General features: G+C 37.3%; 1 protein-coding gene across 1 annotated transcript; it reads right to left on the reverse strand.

Moving 5' to 3' along the window:
• Positions 1-2,898: 2,898 nt before the first annotated feature.
• LOC128718334 (laminin subunit alpha-2-like) lies at positions 2,899-4,193 on the reverse strand. Its single transcript, XM_053811964.1, has 3 exons — positions 4,121-4,193; positions 3,624-4,060; positions 2,899-3,522 (listed from the first exon to the last, which is right to left on the reverse strand). Exons 1-3 carry the CDS (start codon positions 4,191-4,193, stop codon positions 2,899-2,901), a joined length of 1,134 nt encoding a protein of 377 aa, XP_053667939.1.
• Positions 4,194-27,115: the final 22,922 nt, after the last annotated feature.

The following is a 27,115-nucleotide window of genomic DNA, read 5'->3' on the forward strand; positions in this document are numbered from 1 at the left end:
TCATTTATTTCATTATTTGAACCCAACAACACCAGATACAGATCTACTAATTATGCTGATAGAAGATGAAATGAGATTTCATAAAAAAATGCGGTATTTATTACGAAACACATTTAGTTGCTTTGCTGTTTCAATATTAATATGTCATCAAAGGTTTTTAAATGTTAATCGTTTTTGCGTTCTGCTTGAATGTACGCAAAGCAATACGCTATGGTCGTTGTTCTTGAGTAACAAAAAATGGACTCACTGTTAGCCGCTCCAGTTAAAAATCATTAAAATGAGTAAAAACGTTTATTAGAAACAGAAACCGGATACAATAAATTGAGTTAAAAATGTATTGAAAATATCATTTAATTTTGATAAGTTTGAAAAATAATTTTACTCAATACATAAAAAAAACTTACGGAATTTGTATATTTAAATTCATGCTTCAAAATCTTTCACCGCACGAGTGTCACCTCTACATGCGGCGATGGTGTGTTTGAACTATGCTAGGTGTGAGAAAACATCTTAAAATCACATCCCGCATCATTAGATTCACACCTTCAGTGCTGAGTGTAATAACAAGCTCAAATTGAAGCATGAAAGGAGCCTCTTAACTACGTTCCTCTGTGTCTTATCCAATAGATAACACAGCACGCAATATTGCTTTAAACTAACTAAACCGTTTCCCTGAACATAGACTTACAACCAAACGGTATGCAGCTCAAGATTGTGTGAGCGCAAGACATGCTGCCATTCACACATTATGCACATTGAATGCATCGCTTCAACGCGGGCATATGCACAAATGGCACGGAAAAGTAAACATTTCCTTTCACGCGAAGAAAGGAACGGGATTGTCATTACCAGCGACACTCTTCACGCTCTACGATAGCGGTAGGATATAGCGGGCGGCTGGTCCATGGAGCGCTAAGTACACAGTCGCTAGTAAAGGGATATATCTTACCGCGGTTCTGCGAGTGGAGCAATTTTCCATTTCACTAAGGAAGTAAAAACGAAGCACGAGTCACTGAATACAATGTTGATTCGATAGAGAATAGTTCGCAATTTGTACTCGTACCAGAAGCGAAAAAGTGAAGCAATCAACGTCTTTCCTGAGACGCCGTGCGTAAGGTATGGTTTAAGAGCTTTTTATTTGGAAAGCCGCTTCTGTCGGTTATCAAATTCGATAAAAGGTTCGTTTCTTGGAAGAAGCCTTATAATGTGCATACAGTTGTAAATAGTACTCATCATTACATATGATGCGTATACTGTTTTATGCTGCTTTACATTCTTGTATACGAAGACAAAATAGAATTGATAATTTCTTGTGAGCACCTGTAGGCATTCTTATGGGTAAAAAATAGAGAAAGCTTCCAAGCATATTGAAACTTTAGCTTAAGATACACTCCAAAAAAGTAGTAAAAATGAACCGTTTATAAAAAAAAGATAAAAGCAAAAACAGACACAAATTACAAAACAAATTAGACATTTACGTAACGACTCTGTATATGTGAAGCAGCTTCGGATTTTTTTACATCAACACGGTACCCGTACTACCGTGCTGCATCAAACTACAGACAGCTTCAAATTCTGGACAATTTTCGCATTTTAGCTGAATATTTTCATACATAAATTATAACACCACTGCTTGTTAATTTTACAAGATTCCTATGATATATTGGAATCAGTTTTTAAAAGAACTGGCATCTTTTGAACCCGAATTTTCATCTGTCTCCGACTTAGCTGCCGCTTAGTTCATCACTGAAGGCTTTCTTAGCAGTTTTGCTTTAAATCGATTCCAGTGCAAATTCTTCACTAATGCTCTTTACTCTGGTCTAGTTGCATCGGAGTTCATCAGCCTGGATTCATTAGATAATTATCAATGGGAAAAATGTAGTGATTTTATTTGAGTGAATCACGATGTTTTATCATGTGTTTCATTCCTGAAGCTGCAGTAATTGTACAAATTCACAGAAGAAAATCAAACCAACAGACGTAGAAATGTCATCGCAAGGGGTTTTGCTTTGTTTACAAGATTTACAAGACTGGAGCAGCAAATTTGAGACTAAAATCGTGGACAGGCGTGTCTTTTGATGTCTATTCGGACGACGATAAATTTTAAGATAAGTCTTTGAGACAGTTGTTCCCATAGTATACTAAGTGTGTGGATTCTGAACCTGATTGACTAAGTTTAGAACCTGTCCGAAATTTTAATCAAAACGGCCATAATATGAAATATTGCGTCAAAAGTGGCCGTACTTCGAATTACGTACAATTTTAGATTAGAAGTTCAATATAAAAGAATGGAATAGTACACTGAATAATTGGTTATAAAACCCCAGTGGTGAAGATTACTTCGCTTATATTCAATTCAACATTTTCACCTAGGAATCAGGTCAAGCTCCATCAGCAAATGGTCAATATTATAGACATAACAAAACTATTGGTAGTCGATTTATAGAACATTGACGGCAGCAATACGTGATGAAATATTCTTGAGAGGCCAGAAAAACCAAACGAATGTCCGCTTTTCCGGAAACAATTTTTTTTAATATGAAAATAATTTCCAAATATTTAGACGCACAGTTGACAGCTAAACTCGATATCGTTTAATGTAGTTGTTTAATATTTTTATAGATCTTTTTATATATATTTTATATATATTCATATCACTTTGAGTTGAACATGATAGCGTTGAATGCCACAGAACATGTGTGCATTGTGCGATATACTTAGTTGAATCCTTTGGGATTTGACATGTTGTTTATTTTTTACATCAAACGTCAATGATTATTCTCATAATTTTTCTAATTATTGTTACGAGTTGCCAAGCCAACGAGTTTAATGTTTATATGAATGTGATGTTTTATATGAAAAGCTCCAAAGATTACAAACATATCATTCCAACGAGTATCAGGCGTTGTATAACTTCCAAAGCTCAAGTATGCTTACACATATGCCATTGGGATTGACCGATTCATACATCCTCACATATCCCTTATTGCAAATTTCACAGGACAATCCACCATAGCCTGGATGACAAGAACAATCCTCGACCGTAGTCACTTTCCCCAAGCCATCGTCGTACAAAGTTGCCATTTCGATGGTTATTATATTATTTTCGAGCGTCCTATATCTTCCACGAATATAAATGGCCTTTATGTTGCTAAGTGTACTCATAAAGATAAATTTGTTGATCGTATCTTCTGGTATCCGATCATCACGTTCATATTTCGTCGATACCAATCGCCAGTTAGACTCCTTCATGAGAATCTGCACCGGTCTCTGATCGTGCGATGGAGACAAATAGTATCCAATTGCTCGGTGTTTGTTCCGCTTGTCGAAAAGTAGTATGCAGGGTTTGCTCCGATTGATGTAACATTCATCCGTAACTGGAAAACGCAAATATCCTCCATAGGCCGTAATCAGGTTCTCGATCCAAACAGATGAGGGTATTTTGAGATAGTTCTCCTCTTTGGTCTCACTTTCTAATAGCAATGTCGTTTCAGGAATTGCATTTGAGAGATTGAAATTGTTCTACGGATAAATAGATGAGAAAGTATAGCTTCTTTCTATATATATTTTATTCTAAATTCTATATATAACAAATATAAGTCAGATAAATATCATGCACTTACCCTTGTGCGATACAGATCAGAAGCCATTCTACATCGGCTCGTCACTCCAGAACAGAAACAATCATTCCAACTTCCAAGCGGTTGTGTAAACGATTCAACGGCCTGCACGCTGTCACTTTGTATTATCAATTCACTTAAATCATGCTCAGCACTCTTAATTACTTGGACAATCACCGAGAACATTAAACGTGCTTGACTATATTCTGAACCATCTACTGCCCATAGATCATATCGTCCGGAATCGTTACGCTGTACAGCAGGACATACAAGTTCTCCGTAATTGGCAGTGCATCGTGTTTTTGAAATAGGACGTCCGTTGAAATACCATTTCGGGTTACGTAAGTGGCGGTGGCCATAGTGAAACAAGAGTTTCAATCTTTTTCCTTCCATTACCTCCATATTGAAATTCTCGTACTCCAGCAAAACATCGTCCACATCTGAAACAAAATCATTCTTAAGCTAATTATGAATCACATCAAAATTTCGTATGTACTTACTGGAACAATGCACTGACCAACATACTGAAAACACGATAAACACTCCCAGGAATGTTACCAAAAACTTGTACATTGTATTATCAAGTAACAGAACTCTTACTGGACCGAGCTGCGAATGACGATCAACTGATCGCTTTATAAAGTTGGAGCACTCTAAAATAATTTGCAGCTGCACATCTCACTTACTAGTGATTAGGTTTAAGAAATAACAAGCTGATAAGGTTGCGTTTATATTTCTAGATGATAAAGAAGGGGTCGCAAGCACGAGAAGCTTAATTTGTTGCAACTTTACACAAGGCTTGTAAACATATGATTCATTATTTAATCTCAATAGACAGATTCATTCATATTAAAGCGGTACGATAGGCTAATAGGCATCTGCAGGGTGTCCTCTACAAATCATTTTCATAAGTCGGGTAAAATATCAACATTTTCAAAGTTAATTTAAAAATTAAAACCTTTGCCATTTACTTCAAGCATGGAGTTAGTAAAGGGGGTTATTTTTTAACGCATATCCTCGTATCGGTATGTGCATATATGTAATATGCATGTGAATAGATTTAACCTTAACAGCGATATTGCAATTCAATACGCATTTCGAGCATTAACTAACATGTAAACAATACCATATTTTTGAGCCACCCCGTTAAAGTTTTCTTCTAACGGAAGTTATTGATCATGTTCAATTATCACACGAGTTTAATTTTTGCGTAGCAAACGAGAAACAAACACTCATGGAGACTAATTTTGTACGATTATTATTGACAAAAAATTATTTTATTCCAATCACGTCTAGCAGCATCCGGAAACGAGCACCACTATCTAATTGCCAATTACGTTTAAAGCGATCAGCAATGAATCATACCATCCTAACGCCTTTCAAGATACAAATGCGGATACGCATACGGTTGCCTGATGAGTGCATCAGGTGCAAGTGTACCAATGCCCTTGCTCCCGTTTCTTGGTAAGCTATGAAACAATGTCATCATATAACGTTGTCTACTGCGCGGAAAACTACGATAGATACAACGGATACAAAAACCCAACCCTGGGTAACACAAAGACTATCTGAAGTGACACCAATGGTCGCTGATCCTTCCCAAAGGTACGTTGCACCGGTATTGCGCGTGATATTTTTTGCTCGCATATGTTTACCCGTCACCCAGTAACAACACTGGATAGACAATGTTGTAACAAGAATCGGATGCAACAAATGTCGAGAACGATACGCTCATCGAGCGGTATCCGATCCACTCCGTAGGCGTGGGCTGTGCACTGAAAGCAACTTTGAATGTGTGTTATTTTTACATTAACCACGGCATCGCTCAACTGCGGTATGCCATGTATCGAGAGGTGCAAATGAGTCTCCTTTGTGTCGGACCGTTCGATTCGATGAAATATCCTTCGTTCAATGCCAATTGGGTGCAATAGAATCCACGTGTCGGATAACGGGAGGAGTGATAAGTGTTTTGAACTACAAGTAAAAAGCATAAAGGGCTATGTCGTTTTTACATACCTTTCGAAATAATTGGCAATCTATAACCTAAATTGCCTAAAGTTGAATAGCTCTTTCTACGTAACAGACAGTTCGCAAAGCACTTGATTTTGGAGTTTTTATGCTGTAGCACGTAACTGAATATGTCAAATCAATTCTTATTAATTAAATACTATTTTTCATTAAACAGTTTCGAGTAATTGGAAGCTGAATTTGAAAATCCATAGAATATGAAATGATAATTATCGTTTAAATAACAATGTGTACCCAGCTAGTAAACCAATCATGCAATAAAATTTAATCATTAACCCTCATCAATTAAATAAGGAAAGTTTAATAAATGAAGCACCAAACCCTTTTCTTACATTCGCATAATTATAAATTGTATACAATTTCGAGACATAACAGAATAAAAATTTGATAAACGAAAAAAAAACAATAAATCATAAATAAGATAATTATTAAAAAAATCAAAGTTATTATTTTTAAATAGTTTATTAAGAACACTTTAAAAACAACATAGCAATTAATCGCAAACATTAAACTTAAGCCATGAAAGTAGATTCTTGTTTGTTTTTATGAACTAATTTTTTCACTTTAAAATATATTATGGCGATGTATATTTGATTCGGTTTCTTAACTGTATTGATAATATAATTGCGTATCTTAAAGTGACATAGTTTTTCTTTAGCAATTGAAAAAAGAATTGTCATTCTAACTACCTATCCATACAATGTTCATCATTCCTTTTTTTTTATTTACTTTGCCTCGACAGCATCGATACCGTCATTTATTTTTCTGTGATCTTACCACGAAGCCCCGCGGTGCTTCATCACATGTTTGATGGCAATTGACGAGGTGGAAAAAGTGTCCATTCCCGTAACCCTTCCGGCAGCAGTAGCACACACGAACGAGCCACGAAGCACACGTATACACACACAAACATACAAGCACGTGGAACGATTGCCGGTGAAGCGCGGTTTGCCAAAGTCTTTCACACCCATCGAGACGACACACCAACGAATGGTGAAACGTGGCAGAAAATTAAGTACACCTCGTATCAACGTGGTTTTTCCAGCCTTTCGCCATTGCCCACCAAAGCTAAAGGGCAAAAGCTACCACCCATGTGGTTTACAAGGAGCCACTTCTTTTCTATGTGAACCGTGGCTGCGGTAGCATTGATGGATAAAAACTGTACCACAACATTGAAAATAAAAGCGAAACTGTAGCGAAGGAAGGTAGCAAGCAAATAGCAAAGTGCTACAGGAAAAACAACTTTCCCGCCTGAAAGAACATTCCTTCCTTGGCGGCATTCTGTTCATTAACATAAAGCAAACATATTTTTGAGCAAACGATGTAATTTATGCAGAAATGTGTTCGATTCCTCGTTGATGCTTTCTTTCATTTATTTTTCGTTGAACGAATGTTCTGCGTGAAATCATTTCTCCCGGCCAGAGATGGAAGCATTGTGACCGAATGAAATGGTTTACTTTGAACCCATTCGGCTTGAACAAACTTCGGTGTTTAATTTAGATGAATTTGTTTATGTTTGAGTGTTTATTTTACGTTCAATATTTTGGTTATGGTTTTTAGGAAATACCTTCCTTATATGAAGAAAGGCCTTAAATAACCTGAAAGTGTAGAGCTGAGAATAGTGAAAAAATATAACACTTTGATCAAGCCATTCGTTAAAAAAATAATTCACTCACACTTACCACTATCAGGCTGGTCTACTTCTAATTCTCCTTCCACATCCCTGTCCTGGATCGTTGGCAAGAAACAATATTCGACAAGGAAATGCAAAACAAACTCTTGTTAAACAGACAACAGTCGAACAGACAAGAAGTGTTGTTTTTTTCAAAGAAGTGAGATTTTTGTTTGTTAAATTCTCTCTTTTATTATGTGTATCATCTTGCTTACGGGCATGCAGGTTACGTTACGCAGAGAATTCTCACGTATAAACCCTTCCTCTCGAACATTACTATCTACATTCTGTTGGAAATAAATCCAGACAACCGTCTATCAAAAACGATAAAAACTCAACTTAGACTCATTTATTGCTAGAACTGCATAAAACGCCCATTCAATTCATTTTGTTATACCAGATGTGTAATTTTTCACATATTGTGCCATGGATAGTATTGTTTCTCTCATTCGCCTACAATTATGCAATACTTATTGCCACAAATGTCTCAAGTTCATAACAAAAGAGAGGAAAAATTACAATTCAATCTAGTAACCTAGGTACTGTCCTTCACCATACTAGAGCGAAAGTTGAAGAAAGATTTTTTTCCATGCTCACCTGTCAAACAACGAAGCCTAACGACGGGAAAAAAACACCAGATGGAAATGTGCTGAAGTTTAAAGTCTCGTTTATTGGCAAAGTCTTCCACCTTCCTTTGGGTGTGTGAGTGCGTGCAGAGTAAGTCGTTAGTCAGATGCGCCAACATGCATTCCAACCATAACAGCGCGGGATGAAAAACGGGCTCCCCCATGGCACAAAAGCACTCCGGTGGGGTTTTATGTGAAATGCACTGTCTGTATACCGGCTGTTCCGCTTTTCCCCTGTGCTCGATTGCCACAAAGCTACATCAAGATAGACCAAACAAACATAACCATTCACTGGGACGTTGGAGCTTACGCTTCCGTGTTGTGTATCGGAAGAGACCGTATGAAGTGGAGCACGAGCACCTACCAATCGATGGATGTTATGAAAATTTGTTTTGCTATTATCGATGCATGTACGACATAAATTATTGACCAGTTCCGGATAATGGTTACCAACTCCCTAGTGCTTAAGGTGTACGTTTCACAGTGTCCTTAGGGAGGGACATGTTAACAAGCATCGTTAAAAGCTATGTATGCAACCTAATTTCTTTGTTTACTAATGCTAAATTGTAACAGAATTTCAATAATACACCATTATAGTAAACAAGCCTGCTCACTCCCTGATTCGCGCTCGATGCCATATTCCTACTACCTTGTGGTAAACTCACAGACATGCTAACTGTTAGTTTTATTCCAATGCCCACAGATATACTGAACAATTTTCAATCTGGTTTAGTTCCGATACACGTTCTACGTGGTGCCAAAAGGAGAACCTAACAGGTAGAAGATGGAATTTTACACTTTGAGCATTATCCTACATTATAATATTGAACCCTTCCTTCAAATGTTTTATCTAGCCTTATTTCGTTATACTTCCAAACTTTGTTTACTACACATTTGATTGGATTTGATTTGATCTGTATATTGACGTACTTTAATAGCAACCAATAGACGACACTGATTTATAATAGCTTTTGAATCGTACGTCCAACTTCAAACCATTGTCGTTTATTTAATCCCGTATAGTTCTGTCGTTTGTTTGTTAACCAACATTCATGATACAGCAACTCTATGTATAGCAATATAATGTTTCGTTGGCTTTATTTTTCAAGAATATGTTAATTCTCTTCTCCCATCTCCATGCTCTATGATATTCAATAACATAATTATTCAAATCTTTATCATTTAAACATCGACATCTAGAATGTTCAGATTTATTTAGTAACTAAATTTTAACACATTTTTACAAACCTATAAAACCTTTTATATAAATGAATTATAAATTGCACATAAATGTTATGTCAAGACGATCAACATACAAAAAAAAAAAAGAATAAGTAAAACTAAGACTTTGCCTTGTAAGAGATTTATTCTTTACTAGAAGGAACCATTTGGAGCACCACCTAGCCATCGTCGTACGTTTGACATAATCCACAGGCGGAACTGACCAGCAAGACCAAACAAATTTGAACCATCTTTTTCCTTCTTATCCAGATCGTCGACTGAAGGCACGTTCACATTTCGGATTCGCCCACCGTTAGAATGCGGACTGAAGCGGCGTTTCCTTTTAGGATCCATTTGTATTGGCTTCTATCAGTCCAGACACACACACATACATACGCATACACACATAAAGAAGGAAACCTTAAAAAAACTTAAACATGACTCACACTGTGTCTGATAAAGCATTTGCCAAAGCTTCTCACTTGCCGACGGAACCGACAGCAGATTATGCTAGTTATGCTTGATTTATGCTGCAGGCTTACCAAAGGGCGTGCCTATCTCTGATGAAGGAACCATTCCGCTTTGCTTGACCAAGCTTTGGCTGCAACTGATCGACCTACACGCTCACTTATCCACAACGAACCGGAACACGAAACATCATCGCACGCGTGAAGCTCCTTTCAGAAATTTGCCTCCATTTAACTCCGGTTGCAAATTGCATGGCGTGCAAAAGCAAAGGCGTCAGGGCTGCACACACATACAATCGAGTGTACACTCGCCAGCACAGCCCGGGGTAAGGAAGGATAACGATAATTTAGGGTAAAATTTACGTTAAGCCTGTTTCGGATGAAACCTTTGCAATGTGGGCTGCTTTCGAGGTGGAATTCAATTGCTCGACTAAATTGAATACATGCATTTTGCAACAATAATGCGCGTACGTGCCAGTGCCGTATGTGAGCAAGACGCGATGAACCGGAGAAAGCTTTGTGTACGATAGCAAACCGGCAGACCAAAGGGACGCTAAACGTAAATCAGCTTGAGGCGGAATTGGGAATCCCTGACACACCCTGCTCATTTCCTGACAGGTAGTTTTATAATTTTATCGTTACCAGGTACCCCATTCTGAGGGAGGGTTGAAAGTTCTGGTGAAGACCTACCAAGAGACGTTTTGAACTGAGCTGAGCTTATTATGCTTCAGTAATGTAACTCTAACCAAAATACTTTACATTAGTGTACATATATTCTTTTCTTGTAAAACTCACCTAGTCTAGATGTACAGCTGTTCTGAAAACAAGGATGTAAAACAAATTTTGTTCAAAGGTAAACTACAAAACATTGCTCAAAATTTCGACACAAACTTATGACCTTTTCATTATAACCATCTGAGCTGTTTATTGAGGATTGAATTATTCAATTACTAAGTTTATCCAGCACTGAAACCCCATCGTGGGCATAACTGGCAGCTTACTACACATACGAACCTAAAAATCCGTGAATCTTCCTCTCGAACGCGGCTAAGAGGGTTTCGTCATTTTTGTACAACGTCCATGTCTCAGAGGTGTAAAATTTATAACATATCAAACTGGACTGCTCAATCCAAGTTATAAGATTTTCTAATGGTTCATCTATTAGTTTTTTAATATTTTTGTTTTAGTTATTTGATTTAAAAGGCATACATTTAGGATGAAACAGTATGTTGAGAGCAATAACAGCGTAAACGGCCCGTAAGCTAGTTGGTCACCAGCCCGTGGAAGAGAACCCTTGGATTCCCCTGCCCTAGATCATAATCATAATATAGAAGGGAAGATCATCTAGATAACCTAGATCGGTGGTTGGCAGAGTACGGAACGCGGACCGCATGCGGCTCTTTTGTACTTTTGATGTTTGGTATCTATTAAATACATAGTCCAATGGAATAAGGCACAACTAGAAATAATTTAAGCAGGACAAATATCCGGCGCTTTGGATACCAGACATAACATTAGCAATTTTGAAGTCACCCATCACAATTGTTAAATATTCACGAAATTGGTGTTATATTGAGTGATGCACGTATATGTATGTAACCCGCCGTTTGGTTTGCTACTGTTCATTCGTCTGTCTGATTCATTTACATAAATTCATTCCTATTACAAGAGTTTTGATTACTATTTGATTTCATTTTGATTACTCTAGATCAGTCGTCAAGGTGCTTAGTGTAAGGTTTATAATTCTTGTAATCAATTCCCTTTATAAACCCTAATTCAAACAATATTGCTAATGTTTATATTTATAATATTTATTGAATTTTAAATATAATTTAATTTAATTTATTGCTGATTCTCACAACAATTTTCCCAATGCTTGAGCCATTCCACTATGCTTCCCAAAATAATAACCTCACCTTGCTTTTTCTATATAGGACAAAAATGAAGCATCGAACTATTGAAAACCACAATTCAACACATACGTTTTTGATTTAAATGAATATTTTGAACGGAAAAATAACAAAAAAAATTATATAATTTCATGTATAGGTAATAAAAAGGTGTTGATAACGATCAACGATGCTGAAATTTGTTTTGCGATGCACTAAAGTTGTTTTAGGATGCTGCGTAAAACAGCATTATTCGATCGAAACAGGACGACATAGTAATTAGAAGATCTTCATTTACTTGAAAAAAACTGATTAAATATACTTAATGAACCAGATTTTGTGTTGTGAAGTGACAGGAATTGCATATATGGTTAGAAAACCGTCGGTTGTTTAAACACGCACATGAAATCAGCGGCTTTTTTGAGATCCGTTCAAAGCCTAATTTGGTACTTAAAACCATCAGAATTTTATTTCCGTAAGGATAACGCTTTCTCTCTCCCTCTCTCTCTCTCTCTCTCTCTCTCTCTCTCTCTCTCTCTCTCTCTCCCTCTCTCACTTTCCCTTTCTATCTCTATTCATTTTTCCCTCATTTTTCTTACAAATACTACGGTACACCTGCTAATCTTCCTCGATACATGTAAGATCGTTACACGTATAAATTTCACGTTGTACATCTCCAATTATGTTTGACAATCTAGACTCATATTTGGTATAAATTATTTTAGCGCTAGACTTCCTGGTGTTATGTTATGTTATGCGTTTATAGTGAAAACTATATAGTTGTTGTATATAGGTGTTGTATATAGTGTCTCAACACCATTGACATTGTTGTGCCGATAAAGAAGATGTAGTTAGAAATAGAAATGGAAATATCGAATTACTTAATTTATTAAGTCTATACATGTAATCGGATATAAAAACATATTAAACAAATTTCCAGAAAGAGATTTACGTTCGTTCTTTCCTGAAAATGTAAAATCATCGATTCATCCTTGTCTATTCTGCCTTCAAAATTTTAATGTCAAAAAATTAATAGAATCATGCTATCTTTACGGTTCCGCTGTCTTGTGCATAAAAAGACCATTTATCCGTAATTCCAAACAATTGTAAACATTTGACACAGTTCAAGTGTAGACGTACAATGTGCACACAGTTGTTCCCTCTGACAGATACTTATAATCAATACGGCATCCTGCTGAGACCGTTTGAAAGCAGCTTGAAATTTTTATTGAAAACGTTTTTCCCTGTTGGACGGGCGTACTCAACGGTCTGGCCCCGCAACCAACGCATAATCATTTCGCAAAACGTGACAATATCAACGGGCAGGCGCGAACGATTGTCCTTGGGTGAAGTGTGTCAGTGGTTAGTGGTGCAGAATGAACAAGCCTAGCCAATGGTATAAAACGAACCAATCCCCCGTAGTACACAGCGTATTTTGAGAAGACGTTTGCACAAAAAAAATGAAAAAACATGAACCACAACTAGACAGAAACCGCATTAGATAAAAATCTTGATTCATCTTTCCAGCCGCCATGGGTGGTTTCGCTCCTGTAGGAATCTTTTCCGTCCACGGTTAACAATTTACCCCACATATTCGACCGTCACTTCTAGCAACTGTCTCAGAATGGCCATATAACATCTCGCACTTATTTATTTCATACCATTTCCATCTAGTTATCAGCCCTCTTTCGGCCATCCTTTTTTTCACATTCGCTCTCTACCCAACCATTACGACAATAGTGCGGACGGAACGGAAAAGCAGGATTTTAACTGCGTGTTCAGGCTGATACAATGTCCATCCTAACGTCTGGTGAAACGATGCAAAAACACAGAATAAAAACACATTGCGATGGATCGCTATCGTGAACTGTGGTCACGTCACGGTAGCAAGTCAAGGGTGTGGAAGAAATCCAACATGGGGTCGCTATCGAATAGATTTTGCTCGCATTTTATGCAAATTTTCCTTTATTCCATTTCATGACAACTGTTTCCTTTCATCGCCAAAGATTCACGATCGTGACTCTAGATAGTACAAAAAAGATAAATAAAAACGGCTGTCCCGGAGTGGGTGTGTTCCTTTAATATGGAGACGCCTGGTGGAAGAATCTTGCTTCCGGTTGCAGACACTATAGTTAAACATACCTGATATGTACATGTTTTTGCAATATCCCTTATGATAAAATTAATTCTGAAATTAGCTTCTCATTAAAGAAATGTACTAGGAAATATTTTTTTTGTGACTTTACTTTTTTTATAGTTATGTATTTGCATACATTGAAAATGAACATGAACGCATATGTTTTTAATATGAATTCCCATTACACAAACAAAACAAAACATAAACAAACAATTAGTCTTCGCCACTTCCTTTAAAACGGTTCATAATCAAACACTTCGATAGCAACCACACGTCTCCATCTGCAATAAAAAATAAGAAATTAGAAATTAGAATCAGAAAGAGCATTATCGAAAATAAGTTATATGAATCTTCACTAAATGTTTCTAGAAAAATAAAACTTTTGTCTACGTTGATAGACAATTTTTATTATTCTTCTGCATACAGCAAAAAATAATTTATTGCTTAACCAGGCGCCTCCATTAAGTATCGCTTAAAAAAAGGCATGAAGACTAGATCAAAACCAATATAATTCTTGTCTGCCAACATTCCAAACGACAGAAAATACCTAATAAAATACAAATAATAGAAACAACACTTTCGTCCCCCAATCGCGTTCAACTACTGCACTACCTCTCGATCAATGTTCACGCACCAGGAATTGTTCCAGATACCTTATCGGTCGCACCGTAAAAACCATGCACCGCTTTACGATCGGGTGTGCCTGTGCAGCACGGATCAACTGAGCCATTTTTACGATAATTGACAGTGGCAACCGTACGACACAAATCGTGACCAGACGTTCTACGCTTCCTTCCAGCAGGTTCAAGGTCTTTTCTCCTCCAAAAACGTTATCATTTCTTTCCTTTCTTTTACGGATGTATGTGTGAAAGCTATAGGGTAGCTATAGGATAAAAAAAACAACCTGGTACATATCCATACACACATGAACTCGATAAGTCAATTCTGTTACAATTTACGTTATGACCTTTTCCGATCGTACACAACAAACGGCATGAAATCTGTCCACCAGACGACTACTAAAGGACAGTGTCGATGTCATTTGGCGACGATATTAGGGTTGCTTTTAATTTTTATAGCTTTTCAGCAACATTTCTAATCATTATCGCTATAACAGAAACGGCTGTCTGATACGCTTTTCTGAATAGCTCATAACAATTTCTTGCAAGGTAAAAATAATGCACAAAATTAAAAAAAAAATCCCGTGAGATAACATTCCTTCGTTTTTGTTACCGGCATAATAACCCAGTGAAGGTGTAAACTTTTCAGGTTTTCTTCTATTTCTGGCTTTCTATGACTTCATGTACCACGTAGCTGGATAGTTAGCCTGCCTACGAGAGATTAGTTTGGACGGGAATTTGGGCCGTTCCTGCCGTATGAAAACCGTCGCAGTTAACAAACACACCACCATGTCGCGGTTGGATAACACATTTCAATATATTATTTTTTAAACACTTTTTTAAACCCCAAATATATGTATATAAGTGTTGATAAACTTTAAAATAATATAATATAATTCTAATAATATAATACAAAAGTAACATAATACAAATATTTTTAGTAGATTTTCTTACCATAGTACCATACCATTATCATAGTTACCATTGTACTTACAAAAACTGCTTCAATTTTTGTGATAAAATTTAATCATTTGATAGTTTTCTACTGTTTTAAACATTGCTTTACGGTTTGTGGCAATAAACACCTCCTCTTTAAGATGGTGGAAATTGCTGTTGTTTATCGTTTTTTCACTGTGTTTTTATTTTGCTTTTTTTTTCGCTGCGTGATTGTTTTCATCTTCATCGAATTTGTGTAAACGAAATCGTAAGCTCGCAATAAAAAAAAACCAAAATCTTACTACTACAAGTAACTTAACGTATTTTGCACTTTCTTGCTTACATTACACTGGGGAAAATCTCGTCGGGCTCAGTTTCCTTAGCAGGATTAAGGAAAAGCTCGTCAGACACGTACGTCAATCGCATTTCATCAGGACCAAATAGCTAGCTTGAATGAAGGCGGCTTGTAGAATGTTGCCGTTTCTCTACACACTGTTCCATTATGATCACAACAATAATTTACTTAACCCCCTCTTAAGATCTACGAAACTTCAAGCAACTTTCTCAAACAGGGAAAAAATACAAAAAATAGGGGAGACCTACAAAGAAAAGCAAACACCAAAAAAAAAACACCTCCCTGGTCGTGAAAGCTCATCATCTAGGGCGCTATATTCCATCATTAGGATGAATATGTCTTCCTTCGAGGTGGAAAATGTTTTTCACGGCTCTGCTCTTCCACTCCCACCACTACTCGTCCATTCATTTCAATCATTGTAGATACATCGCAAAGGTCTGGATATCCTGCTCATTCGGCCCACGATGCTGTTCCTCACTTCAAACCACTTCACATCAGGCAAGTGAACGAAACGAAATGAACCAAAAAGAGGAAAAGCAGCTGAACGAATCTGATCAAAACAAAGGTATAAATTAAGCATTATGTGTTTTTCATTTTGATCCAAAATTTATTGCCATACTTCGCCTTTATGGAGTTTACCCATCGTTTCGGTACATGTGCGACATTCGTTTCAACAGCCCACACGCGCTGGTTAAGTTTTCGGACGTTGAGTAAGTCAGAAAAAGGTTTAACTGTTCCCTCGCGTAACACGCTCGTATGGCTACTATCAAAAACAGGTTTTGATAGCGAGGAATGTGAAACCGAAAATGATGTGACTGCTTATGATGTGACACAGAGCGATGCTCAAGACACCCGACCAGCAGGATAGTTTGGTCGAAACGATAACGATGAAAGTTATTGCAGGCTGTTGAGAAAATGGAACACTCTCAAGCCCTAACCAAGGAAACAAACACACATTAGAACATCAGTGCACGATTTTTACGGACGGTTCACTGTTCCATTTGTCTTGCTATAATTGAATTGCATATAAAAAAGCGTTGCGCTAGCAATTGCTATTAATGGCGAACAACTAGAGCTATGCTGTAAAGTTAAGCGAGAAACATTCCACAAATTTTCAGCTACTATTTTTTGTAATTTGTCTGCAGAAATCAAATCAAACATGTGATGCCATCAAAATAATCAAAAATATTGTTATTATATTATTATATAATATTGTTATTATTTTAACATATGTTTTAAGCTTATATGAATCATATTAAAATACTAAATTTAGAATCATATTGTCTATTTTTTCTTTTTATAACAATGTAATATAATTCTATTAGATCCTCAAATGAGCAATCATGAGTATTATGCCCGCAAGTATATAACGGGCGTTTTTCATTCTTTTTCAAATTTTCAAGTGTTTTTTTTTTACTTGTGGCATTTTAATTTCTTAACTCTGGGTCAATTAAAGTACAGGCCATTATTCTGAACTATTTGGTTCCACCTTCCGGGTAAAACGCGGACTCCTTTTTGGAAAAAAAAACGCTACGTCCTTTGACCCAATGCAGGTGTCCATCCAGCTCTGGATCCGTTGAACGACTAGAACTGATGGCCAGCCAACCAATGTTGCCATGGATCGAAATAGATGTAAATCCGGTGTTGCGAGATCTGGTGAATACGGCGGGTGCAGTAGAACATCCCATTGAAGGGCATTGAGGTATCTTTTATGGGCTGCTCTACATGTGGCCGAGCGTTGTTACGTAGCAGAAAGACGTTATCGTGCCGTGATGGGTACTGTGGCCGTATTTCACGCAATGCTCGGCTTAAACACATCAATTGTGGTCGGTAGCGTTTACTGGTGATTGTTTCTCTCGATTGCAGAAGTTCGTAATAGATGATGTCGAGCTGGTCCCACCCTGGCGAACATTTTGGCGAACATCGCGAAGGAAACCGTTGACGTAGAAATTACCGCTTCGAAAGCGTCGAAACCACTCCCGACCACTTGTTTCACTTTTAACAGCATTTCCGTAAACATTCACAAGTTCTCGAAGTGCTTTAGCTGCCGTTTTTTTCGATAAAAACAAATACAACTACCTTTCCCAAAATCAGACATTTTTAAGAAATAAAATCTTTAATTCGCACGAAAAATAATCACTCATCCGTTTACACAGTTTGATTAAGTCATTAGCGAACTTGTTTTATGACGTTTTTAAAACGTGAAAATCGTACCAAAGTTCTCCTGGCCCCACCGATTTCGAAATGGCCATTATTTACTTACGGGCCTTATAATTAATAAATACTACCAACAGCGAAGTACGTAACGGCACTGCTTCAACTATTTAAGTTAAGTTAAGGGAGAAACGAAAGAAATTGCAGAGATATAGATTGAAATATCCGATTAAAATTAAACGATAGAATTACCTCTAAAAACACTTCATTCACCACACATAAAGAGCAGATCGCTTCCGATCCACTCAAGTCTTAGAGATAAAGAAATAATATTCTTATTATATCATGACTTATACAACTGCTATAAAATGAAACAGTGAAAACATAAATAAATTGTATTGCAATTTTTAAATACAAAAGTGAATGAGGACAAAATATTTACACGAATTCCTCATATATATAAAAAAAAATAGGTACATAACATGAAAAATAGAATTACCTCTAAAAACACTTCATTCACCACACATAAAGAGCAGATCGCTTCCGATCCACTCAAGTCTTAGAGATAAAGAAATAATATTCTTATTATATCATGACTTATACAACTGCTATAAAATGAAACAGTGAAAACATAAATAAATTGTATTGCAATTTTTAAATACAAAAGAGAATGAGGACAAAATATTTACACGAATTACTCATATCTATAAAAAAAAGGAAATTATTCAAAAATAGGTACATAACATGAAAAAATATAGTAAAGAAGTCGTTTTTACGTTTTTAATGAAGGTTTTTTTTGCAGATAGAAATTTAGATGCATGATGGTGAAGAGTCTTTCGAATATATGAAATAAACAACCTAGAAATGTAGATGTTCCTAAAAATTTCCTCGTGAGTTAGAAAAAGGTATTTAAAACAATAAGAATAAGGGGCGAAGAATAAATATCTCTTGTTAATATGATTTGAAAATTGTATAATATTTTACGTAATTACAAATATTAAGCAACGTTAGCAAAAATATCAGCTAAGAGTTTTTAGCCCAAATATTTTAGGCAAATGAGCGGCCGGTAGTGTATTGGTAACGGTGCCGGTCTTCACACAACAGGACCGATTCAAAATCCCATCCGGACCAATCACCTTACCAAGGACTGACTAGCCGTGGTAAAACTAAGTCTATTGCATCAGAAATGGCACGCATGACCTAGAAGGTTATTGCGCCAAGAAGAGGAATTCATATATTCATGAGGAACGGCCAGGCTGTATTGCGCATTGTAATAAATTATAAGTAATAACAAAAAAAAACTTGCCATCAAAGCTTCAGCAAATCGAAGTACTTCACCATCAAACAGATTTCAAATACCTTGTTTAAAGTAACAAACACCGTCAGCCAGAACAAAGAAGCACTACCTCTTAAAGCTTAAAAGAAAGAAATACGATCAAAACAAGACAATGCTATTCCAAAATAAATTGCTTTCGGAAAAAAATGGATTCCTGTTCCACGCGCCAGGAAACCAAACACCGAACCACACCGCATGAAGAATGTGGCACCAGTCGCTTACACCAGCAGCGGCATCTCTTAAAGCCAACCCGACCGACCAGCGCGACATTTACCTTTCACCCACCCTTATCGGGCTGCAAAAGATAAGCAAATCGTAGAAAACGAATTAAAATTTCTCCAACCTTTTTACCATATTTTCTTGCTGTTTTCGTTCATTCATTTGCACCCGCAAGTCCAAGGAACGTTTGCCTTTTCGAGACCAGCGACCACTTACTGTGTAACACTATTGTGCTACAAACCGACAGAGCAGCTTTGCAGCTCATCCCGAAAGGAAACGCCACCATAAACCTGGTCACTGTGTGCAAACAGGCGGAATGAAATAAAACGTTCTTTCGAGGCCAAGGTTGCCAAAACGGGTCTGGTGTCAGATGTCAGTGCTGCCAGTAGCAGACATTTGCCCGGTGAAAACAGTTCTTTACATCACCATGCTCACTTTTACAATGCACCCGAAGCGTCGCACGGTAGCTGGATGAAAACCACGGAACACGAATGGGCAGCGTGCTGGAAGCTAAGAGAGAGCGGCAACTCATAAAGGAAAAATATTCATCCTTCGCCAACTCCTGCATTCCTTGCGCCTATAAAAGATCTGTGTAATATCAGCCCACAAATGCCACTTTCTTTGCTTGCTAACTGAAATCGTTTGCACTTTACAACGATGTGAACAGATAAGGAATTAGTATAGTGAGATAGCCAACAAACATTTAATTACTACCGACGAAAAAACAATCATATAAACGTGAATCACGCCTTAAGGCAGGCAAAAAGCGCACATTTTCCTATAGTATGCAACCCGCATTAGGAAAACACGTCATGCAATATGTAGAATAATCTTCAAATCAACTCAAAAGCACGGTGACTTTGCTCTCGTTTCCAACAACTTTAAAGTCCAACAGTACAACAAGTAACCAGCCACACAGCACCATTAAATCACAAACAAAATCGTACAACTTTGCCGTTAAAACAACTTTTCAATCAGCGTTCTAACAGGCGATGGCAAAAACCAACACCGGTTCAAGATCAAAGTTCGCACTGGGATCAAGGTGTAGTGGGTTCGAAGGTAAAGTAAACACTGGCAAATACCCGGCATCAGCCGGTAAGCCAAATGTCAACGAAATGTGCCGCTGGTACGCACGGCGGTGCGCAAATAATTAGTTCCTCGGGATTACTTTATTATGCGATTATGGAAAGAAGGTGAAAATTCACCTTCAAATGCTAAACAGAAGGTAAGGCTTTTGCACGGAGTTGTACATTGCATTAGGCGAAGCTGGACCGTGGTACGTGTGTTGATGAACACCAAAAAGCGAACAAAAGCAACCCAGTAGAACCAACCAGCCGGTTTTTCGAGTGCGGTTTAAAGGATGAAGCTTCAGATTTCATAACATAACTGCACACCTGGGATGTGCTCGGGTTTGAACCGCACATGGACCTCGCACCATGTACGGTAACGTCGTCTTAAATTTTGCACTGTTTCAGCAGGATGGTAACATATTTTCTTAACCTTCTCCAGCCTCTTAAGTAGTCCTGCTTGTTCTGGAAAATGCGTCTGCATGTGTGTATGTACAGCGAACCTAGGCAAGTAGAGGTAGAACGCACGGTTCCAATTCATTGGCATAATTGATTCAACGGATGCTGCCGAAAGCTTTACGAGACACGAGACTTTCATTTACTGCTGCACCGGTAGTTGCCGCTGCTATTATTTATTTTTCTAACCTGTGTTTCATCACCTACTAGTGAATGTTTATTTCCCCAGGCGGGATCACCACGTCCTGCGCCGCGCCTCAACTAGCAACCGTGTGCAAGATTTACGCAATGACACACAAGATGGTACTTCAGGTGAAGAATGATACCACTTACAGAACGTTTCATTGGATGGATGAAAAATTATGCTTCAATTGAATAAATCGCGTTCGTAGCGCTGTATATGCCGTCAGGTCAGGTCGGTGAGTGACTACAGGAACGCAGAACGAGATTTAATCAGGAAGGTTTTACAACATGCCGCCAATGAAAAGTGTTACGTAATGATGCAGACAAATGAGGAAAGAGAAATTCCTTACATTCATTGTCAACCGAGGTGCATCTATTAGCATATTTTCACTTTATATTTTATTATACCTTCTACGACAGTACAACTTTAATGGAACAACTTCCCACGTGCTGTTTATTATTTTGTAATAATCCGCCAATTAAATTTACAATACTTCCGAAAAAAATATGATGCACTTATAACTTTGTTTGAAAAGTTTTTAAAAATATTGCTGTTTCACCGTTAACCGTTTTACATTTGCGTAACATAAGTACATAACAAACTCCAAGATACTTTGCGAAAAATCTTTTTTTTTTTTTATCCAACGCTCTGGCGCCTTAAAACCAGAAGTTATTTTTACTGAAGGCAATATTTTATGAAGCAAAATTTTTAGCTTCACTTCGCCCCTTTTGCTTTCTACTTTTGTATTCGTGTAGTGTATTATTATAGGCAAGTACGAAAGCTGCATAGAGGTATACGGCCCGGCCGTACTACCGATAAAAAAAAGAAAGCTACATAGATGGTTGGCTAATATTATTACGACAATGATTAAACGAAATATTACTATCGTCAATAAAAACAAATTATTTTTATAAATATCATTGTCAGTTTGTACACAAATGCCCAACAACTATTAACTGTATATCATTTGTTTTTCAAAAAATACCCAGGGGGTGTCGTCGTTTGAAGACTGCCACCAAACCATCATAGACGACGCTTTTGGGATCCGTTGCATAATCGTATTGGATTCAGGATTACTGTACTATGTTGAAGTCTGCACCAAGTCATGTTGCATATCATGTGTCTGCTTCTGCACGAACAGTTTTTCGCCCTAAGAAATTGTGTACGAAACTATCGGTAGAAAATCTGTGCTCAACTCAATATCTTTGTACTGAGACCTCCGAAAGAACAACAGCTGTCAGAAATCCAACACCATGCACAATTTAAAGCTAATATGTGTATGTGTTGCCTAAGCTGACAATATCAGAACAGAACAAGAATGTGGTGCAAAAATAATGATGCAAATGTATATTCGAAATGATAGAAATCTTTCCTCTCATTCCGTTATACCATGCAACGAAAATGAAACGACTAAAAAGTGTTATTTCGAAGGTACCACACAGCCTCAACATTTTCCATACAGCCGTTTCGCCAGACCTTGCTAGGGGAATGGTACTATTGGACTTTTATACAACAAACCTAGCTAATAAACTCTAAAATAACTTCCAGAAACAGAATATTTCGAAAGTGAAAACCATTCATTATAGGGCACTCCAGAATAATGTACTCTATTTTTGATCAGATATTAACTCAATTTCGTTTAGATGTTCGATAAAAATGAAGGTTTTCAGATGAATAGGAATATTCTTCTTTTTTTTCAAACCATTCGCCGATGCTATTTGATAAATGTTATTAACACGGATGCAACTTATGTGGTGTACATTTCACAACACTTTAATCGTTATGTAGAATTATATCCTGCTATATCTAAATTATTTATTTTCTTAAAGACCATTGCCCGAGCGTGCGTGCCGTATTTGTGCTGCGTATGAAACATACATAGAAAAAGCCAAGTTCCATGAAAACCCTACTGGTTTCGCTTCGCTTGGAATGCAATTCGCATTACCCGTACGCATCGAGGCATGTGCGACATCGGTATTTGGTATGCGTTCACGTCTCTGAACGTGCTCTAACGGCCTCGGTGAAAAGCCGAGTTTGGGAGATGAGAAATTGGAAAACCGCTTTTCATTCATCTTCGGTCAAGCTTTAAGCATGATCGGTGAACGGTTCCAACTGCCAGTGCCGCATCTTGACTGATTCGTGGTCAGACATTTTTGCCACGGATCATCCCTGAAATAGATCAGAACATCGGCAAGATGTGATATTCATCTTCAACTCGGTCCCAAATCATACTTCCATCTTGAAGGTCAAAATGTTTGGCCGTGTGAAGTTTCCATTTCGTTACGTCTCGCCGAATTTTGTTTCCACTCGAGTAGCCTGGATTTGGGTTACGGGTGAGTTGACCTCAGGAGTGTGTTTCCCCTCATATGTGTTTTTTCGCTTATCGGACAACTTTCTGATGTATATTTTAAGAGAAGAGTGGAAGGTTTCTTAATTTGCATAACAATCCACCAACGGCCCCGCTCGAATCGACAAGCGGTCTCTTACGTAGGCACGGCACGATTCCTACTATCAAGGATAAACCTTCAAAGAATTTACGTACGGGGAGTTTGGAAAAAAACTAAACCCTACGGTTAAGAAGCTGAATTTTCCTTCCACTTCAAGAACACGCACGGAGTACGAGGCCGTTCAATAACTTAACGGCATATGCCTGGCTAATCGAACGTCCAATGGCTTCGTTGGGATTGGTGGACTAATTGATGAATAATAGATACTAGTTATCGACGCTGGTAGTAGACTTCCGTGTAGAGAAAGCTAATTCCGTCCCCTAAGCCATGCTAAGAGTAAATCCATGAAAACGATACATTCTGAATAGAACGGATGAAAGACGATAGCTTTCCGCATTCACCATAAAAGCCCTCGTGGGCAAGCGTTTTCGGGTGCTGGAAAAGCAACGGCCAAGAAATGTGATCCTGTTTATATTCATAATATGCGTTTAACCCTTCAATTTAATCTTCCTCCGTCTCCATCTATTTCCTAAAGGTTTGATCGGTTGGTGACCAAAACGTACAAAAACGAAAAGTAATCGATGATCAAAATCAAACCATATAAAATTTGGAACTTATTGAGAAACCTTCCGTAAGCTGAATCTTCTTGCTGAACACATCACAAAAAATATTAGATTGCATAAAAAAATCGAAACACGTGTTTGGGAACTTTGGTGCTATTTACTTAGCAAAATAAAAACTCAGAAAATGTGTTTTATGAGAAAGAAATCCGACCTATTCTGACGTACAGTAAAAGATAGCAAATAGAAAACTAGTTTTAAGTTACCTGGTAAAGCAAAACAATGCACGAAATTATCTTGAATTTTAATTACTATTAATTAATTATTAACGTAATTGTAATTGTAGAAATATAATGCCGGACGCATACACTAATGACAAGATTACATCGGTACACTAAATGAGACATATGCACTAAGAATCCCATTCGCTCAAGGTCAACAGAAGCGCAAGATCATTTTCAATATTTGATGAATAGGAAATGACCGAAAGCATTTAGCTTAGAGTATTTTGTAGGAAACAAGGAAGTATAAACAACCACCACTATGTAAAATAAAGTCAAGTCTCCCTAACATGCACGCTGAAGGGACCGTTGTCTTAGAGAGACTTGCAGCTATGGAAAACAAGGGTCAGTCAAAAATGTTCATCCTAGGGAGACTTGCTATCTTTGAGAGATACTACGCCTGAAAGACTTGACTGTGTTATGTTTAACAACTTTGCTTAATGGCAAAATGGCTTAAAAGCAAATACAACCTTAACATTTCAAAAATCTATTTTTGATCTGTTTGGTTGCAAAATTCTTAATTTTTAAAAGTTAAAATAATTTCCATGATGCTAGAAATTAAAGCACATGGATCTCCGCGATTATTTTGAGAACGTGTTTGAATATTGGCCCCAGATCTAATCCAGATAGGTTATTGGAAATCAACAGTAACATAATTAAACGCATCTTACCAGATGATTGTAACTTTCGGGGGGAATTGGGAAGCAATTTTGACAAGCTTGTTCATTTTTTTTACAATAACATAACAACATGTATAGGCCGGGATGATGGATTGGCAGACGAAGGCGCTCGACCGTGAGCGGTTTAGAGGGCTCCTGCAGCAGGCCAAGACCAGACCCGGCGAAGCGGTTGTTGCGTCGAATAAGTAAGTAACAACTTTTATTTAAATACTAATATACATTCAGTATGGGAAGTAAAATTTTACAACAGTCAATAACACAACTATAGTTTTCTTGTGAATAACAAAAAAAGAAGATAAGGAGATAGAAAAAAAAAATTTATTTTGGGTTTAAAGACTTTTTTATTTCATTCTTACCGTGTAAAGGTAGCGGTGCCGGTCTTCATACAACAGGAACGAGGCAAATCCCTTCCCGACCAATCCCCCGTAGCAAGGACTGATTATCCGGTTACGTGGTAAAATAATTTAAAACCCGTTCTAACGAAAACAAAAATCTGAAGTTAATGTATCTTCTAAAGATAAAGGATTACTTATGATAGTTTTCAGGATGTTAACAAGCATGTAGATGACAATTTAAGACAGACGCAAATTAGATAGTCGTCAGTAAATAGTTTTAAAACCCCAGAATTTAACAGCTAGTAAAGAGTTCAACGATCCCGGAAAACAGTGTTCAAATTCTCCTGTATGTAGAGTCTCTAGCAAAATAAGCTAATATAAGACGTAACGGCATTGAGTTGACAGTACCTGATGTTTATAACCAGCGGTCAACGTTTAGGCAACAGACAGCGGTGCGAAAAAGTTGGGTGTAACGATCAGTCGGTCAGTTGTGAACCTAAAATAAAATAATTTAAAAAAAATAAACACTGTAAACGTTTTCCTCTTTAGCCATGAAATAAATTAGCGTAAACAAAAAATATGACAAAAACCAAACGTTCAATTCCACGTTCTAGACCATTATCTTATCTAATCGTTTTTCCTAACGACTGTTCAGTTAGTTGACCCTCAGACCACACTTCACAAATGTACATGCATGTCTGTAGCTATTCGAAGCATGATGCGTGCTTTTCTTCAAATTTTACCTTGGGGTATATTTGTATTTGGGTTCTATAGCATCTTAAACTCTTTAGCATCTCTCTGAAATAAATGTTTACCTAAATTAGACAGAACAGCAAGACACAACAAGACATGAATAGCAAAGCACTATTGGTTTGCCTGTCCCGTAACTGAATGGTTGTTTGAATGTTTGTTTGCCACTGCTTTTGAATGGTACCTTAAATAAAGATAGCAATTTAACACGCCTGACTGATTGGCTGTTTAATTAATATCCAACATCAATCGATTTGCAGCGGAAGGATGTAACGTTGTTCAAATACAGTTTGTCATGAGAGAATTACGTCAAAATGTCAACTGTGGTTTATGCAGTAATGATTTTTTTTGTCGCATAACGTTGTTAAAGATGAATTTATTGGAAAAATAGTTCATTCACTTCCAAACACATTCTGTACGTTACTATGTAAATAATGGGTTTGCATCTCCTTTGATGTCCATAAATCGCGACAAATGCAAAATTTTGCATTTTCATGCAAAGAATAAGTGCTCCTACTAGCAATGATGTTTTATACCTTTCACTTGAAGTGTATTTTATAACAATGTGTAGAGAGCGCTCGACAAATCAGCTCAAAGGAAAAACAAATCAATACCACACCGTTTGTCTCTTCATACTAACAGAAAATGAAACAATGTGTTGTCAATCGGAGTTGTATCGATCGAGAAATTTATTCACTCTAGCTAATGTTAGGCAATCCGATGTCCTGTTTGTTATATACCACTTTGCATACTCATTTGAATTTATACCAGAAAGTATAGCGAAATGCTTTGCCATCTTCCTTGTTTCTGGGCAATCGAGCAGCTTAAAGCTATTTATGTTGTTGTTTCAAGTCACATCTATTTGTTTGAACCACTTTCAACATAGCTAAATTTCGGAATTGATATGATGCTGTCTTCACCAATAATGGACAATGTTTCGAGCTGATTGCATTTTTTTCTCTTCTTGTTTGCATCTCTACCAAAACGCAAACTGCAATGGGTGGAATGGGAAATGCACCAAATCGATTTGCATCCATTCTCATCCCCACGTATTCAAGAAATGGAACGCGACGGT

The sequence above is a fragment of the Anopheles marshallii genome, chromosome 2 (assembly GCF_943734725.1).
Source record: "Anopheles marshallii chromosome 2, idAnoMarsDA_429_01, whole genome shotgun sequence".
Taxonomy (NCBI): domain Eukaryota; kingdom Metazoa; phylum Arthropoda; class Insecta; order Diptera; family Culicidae; genus Anopheles; species Anopheles marshallii.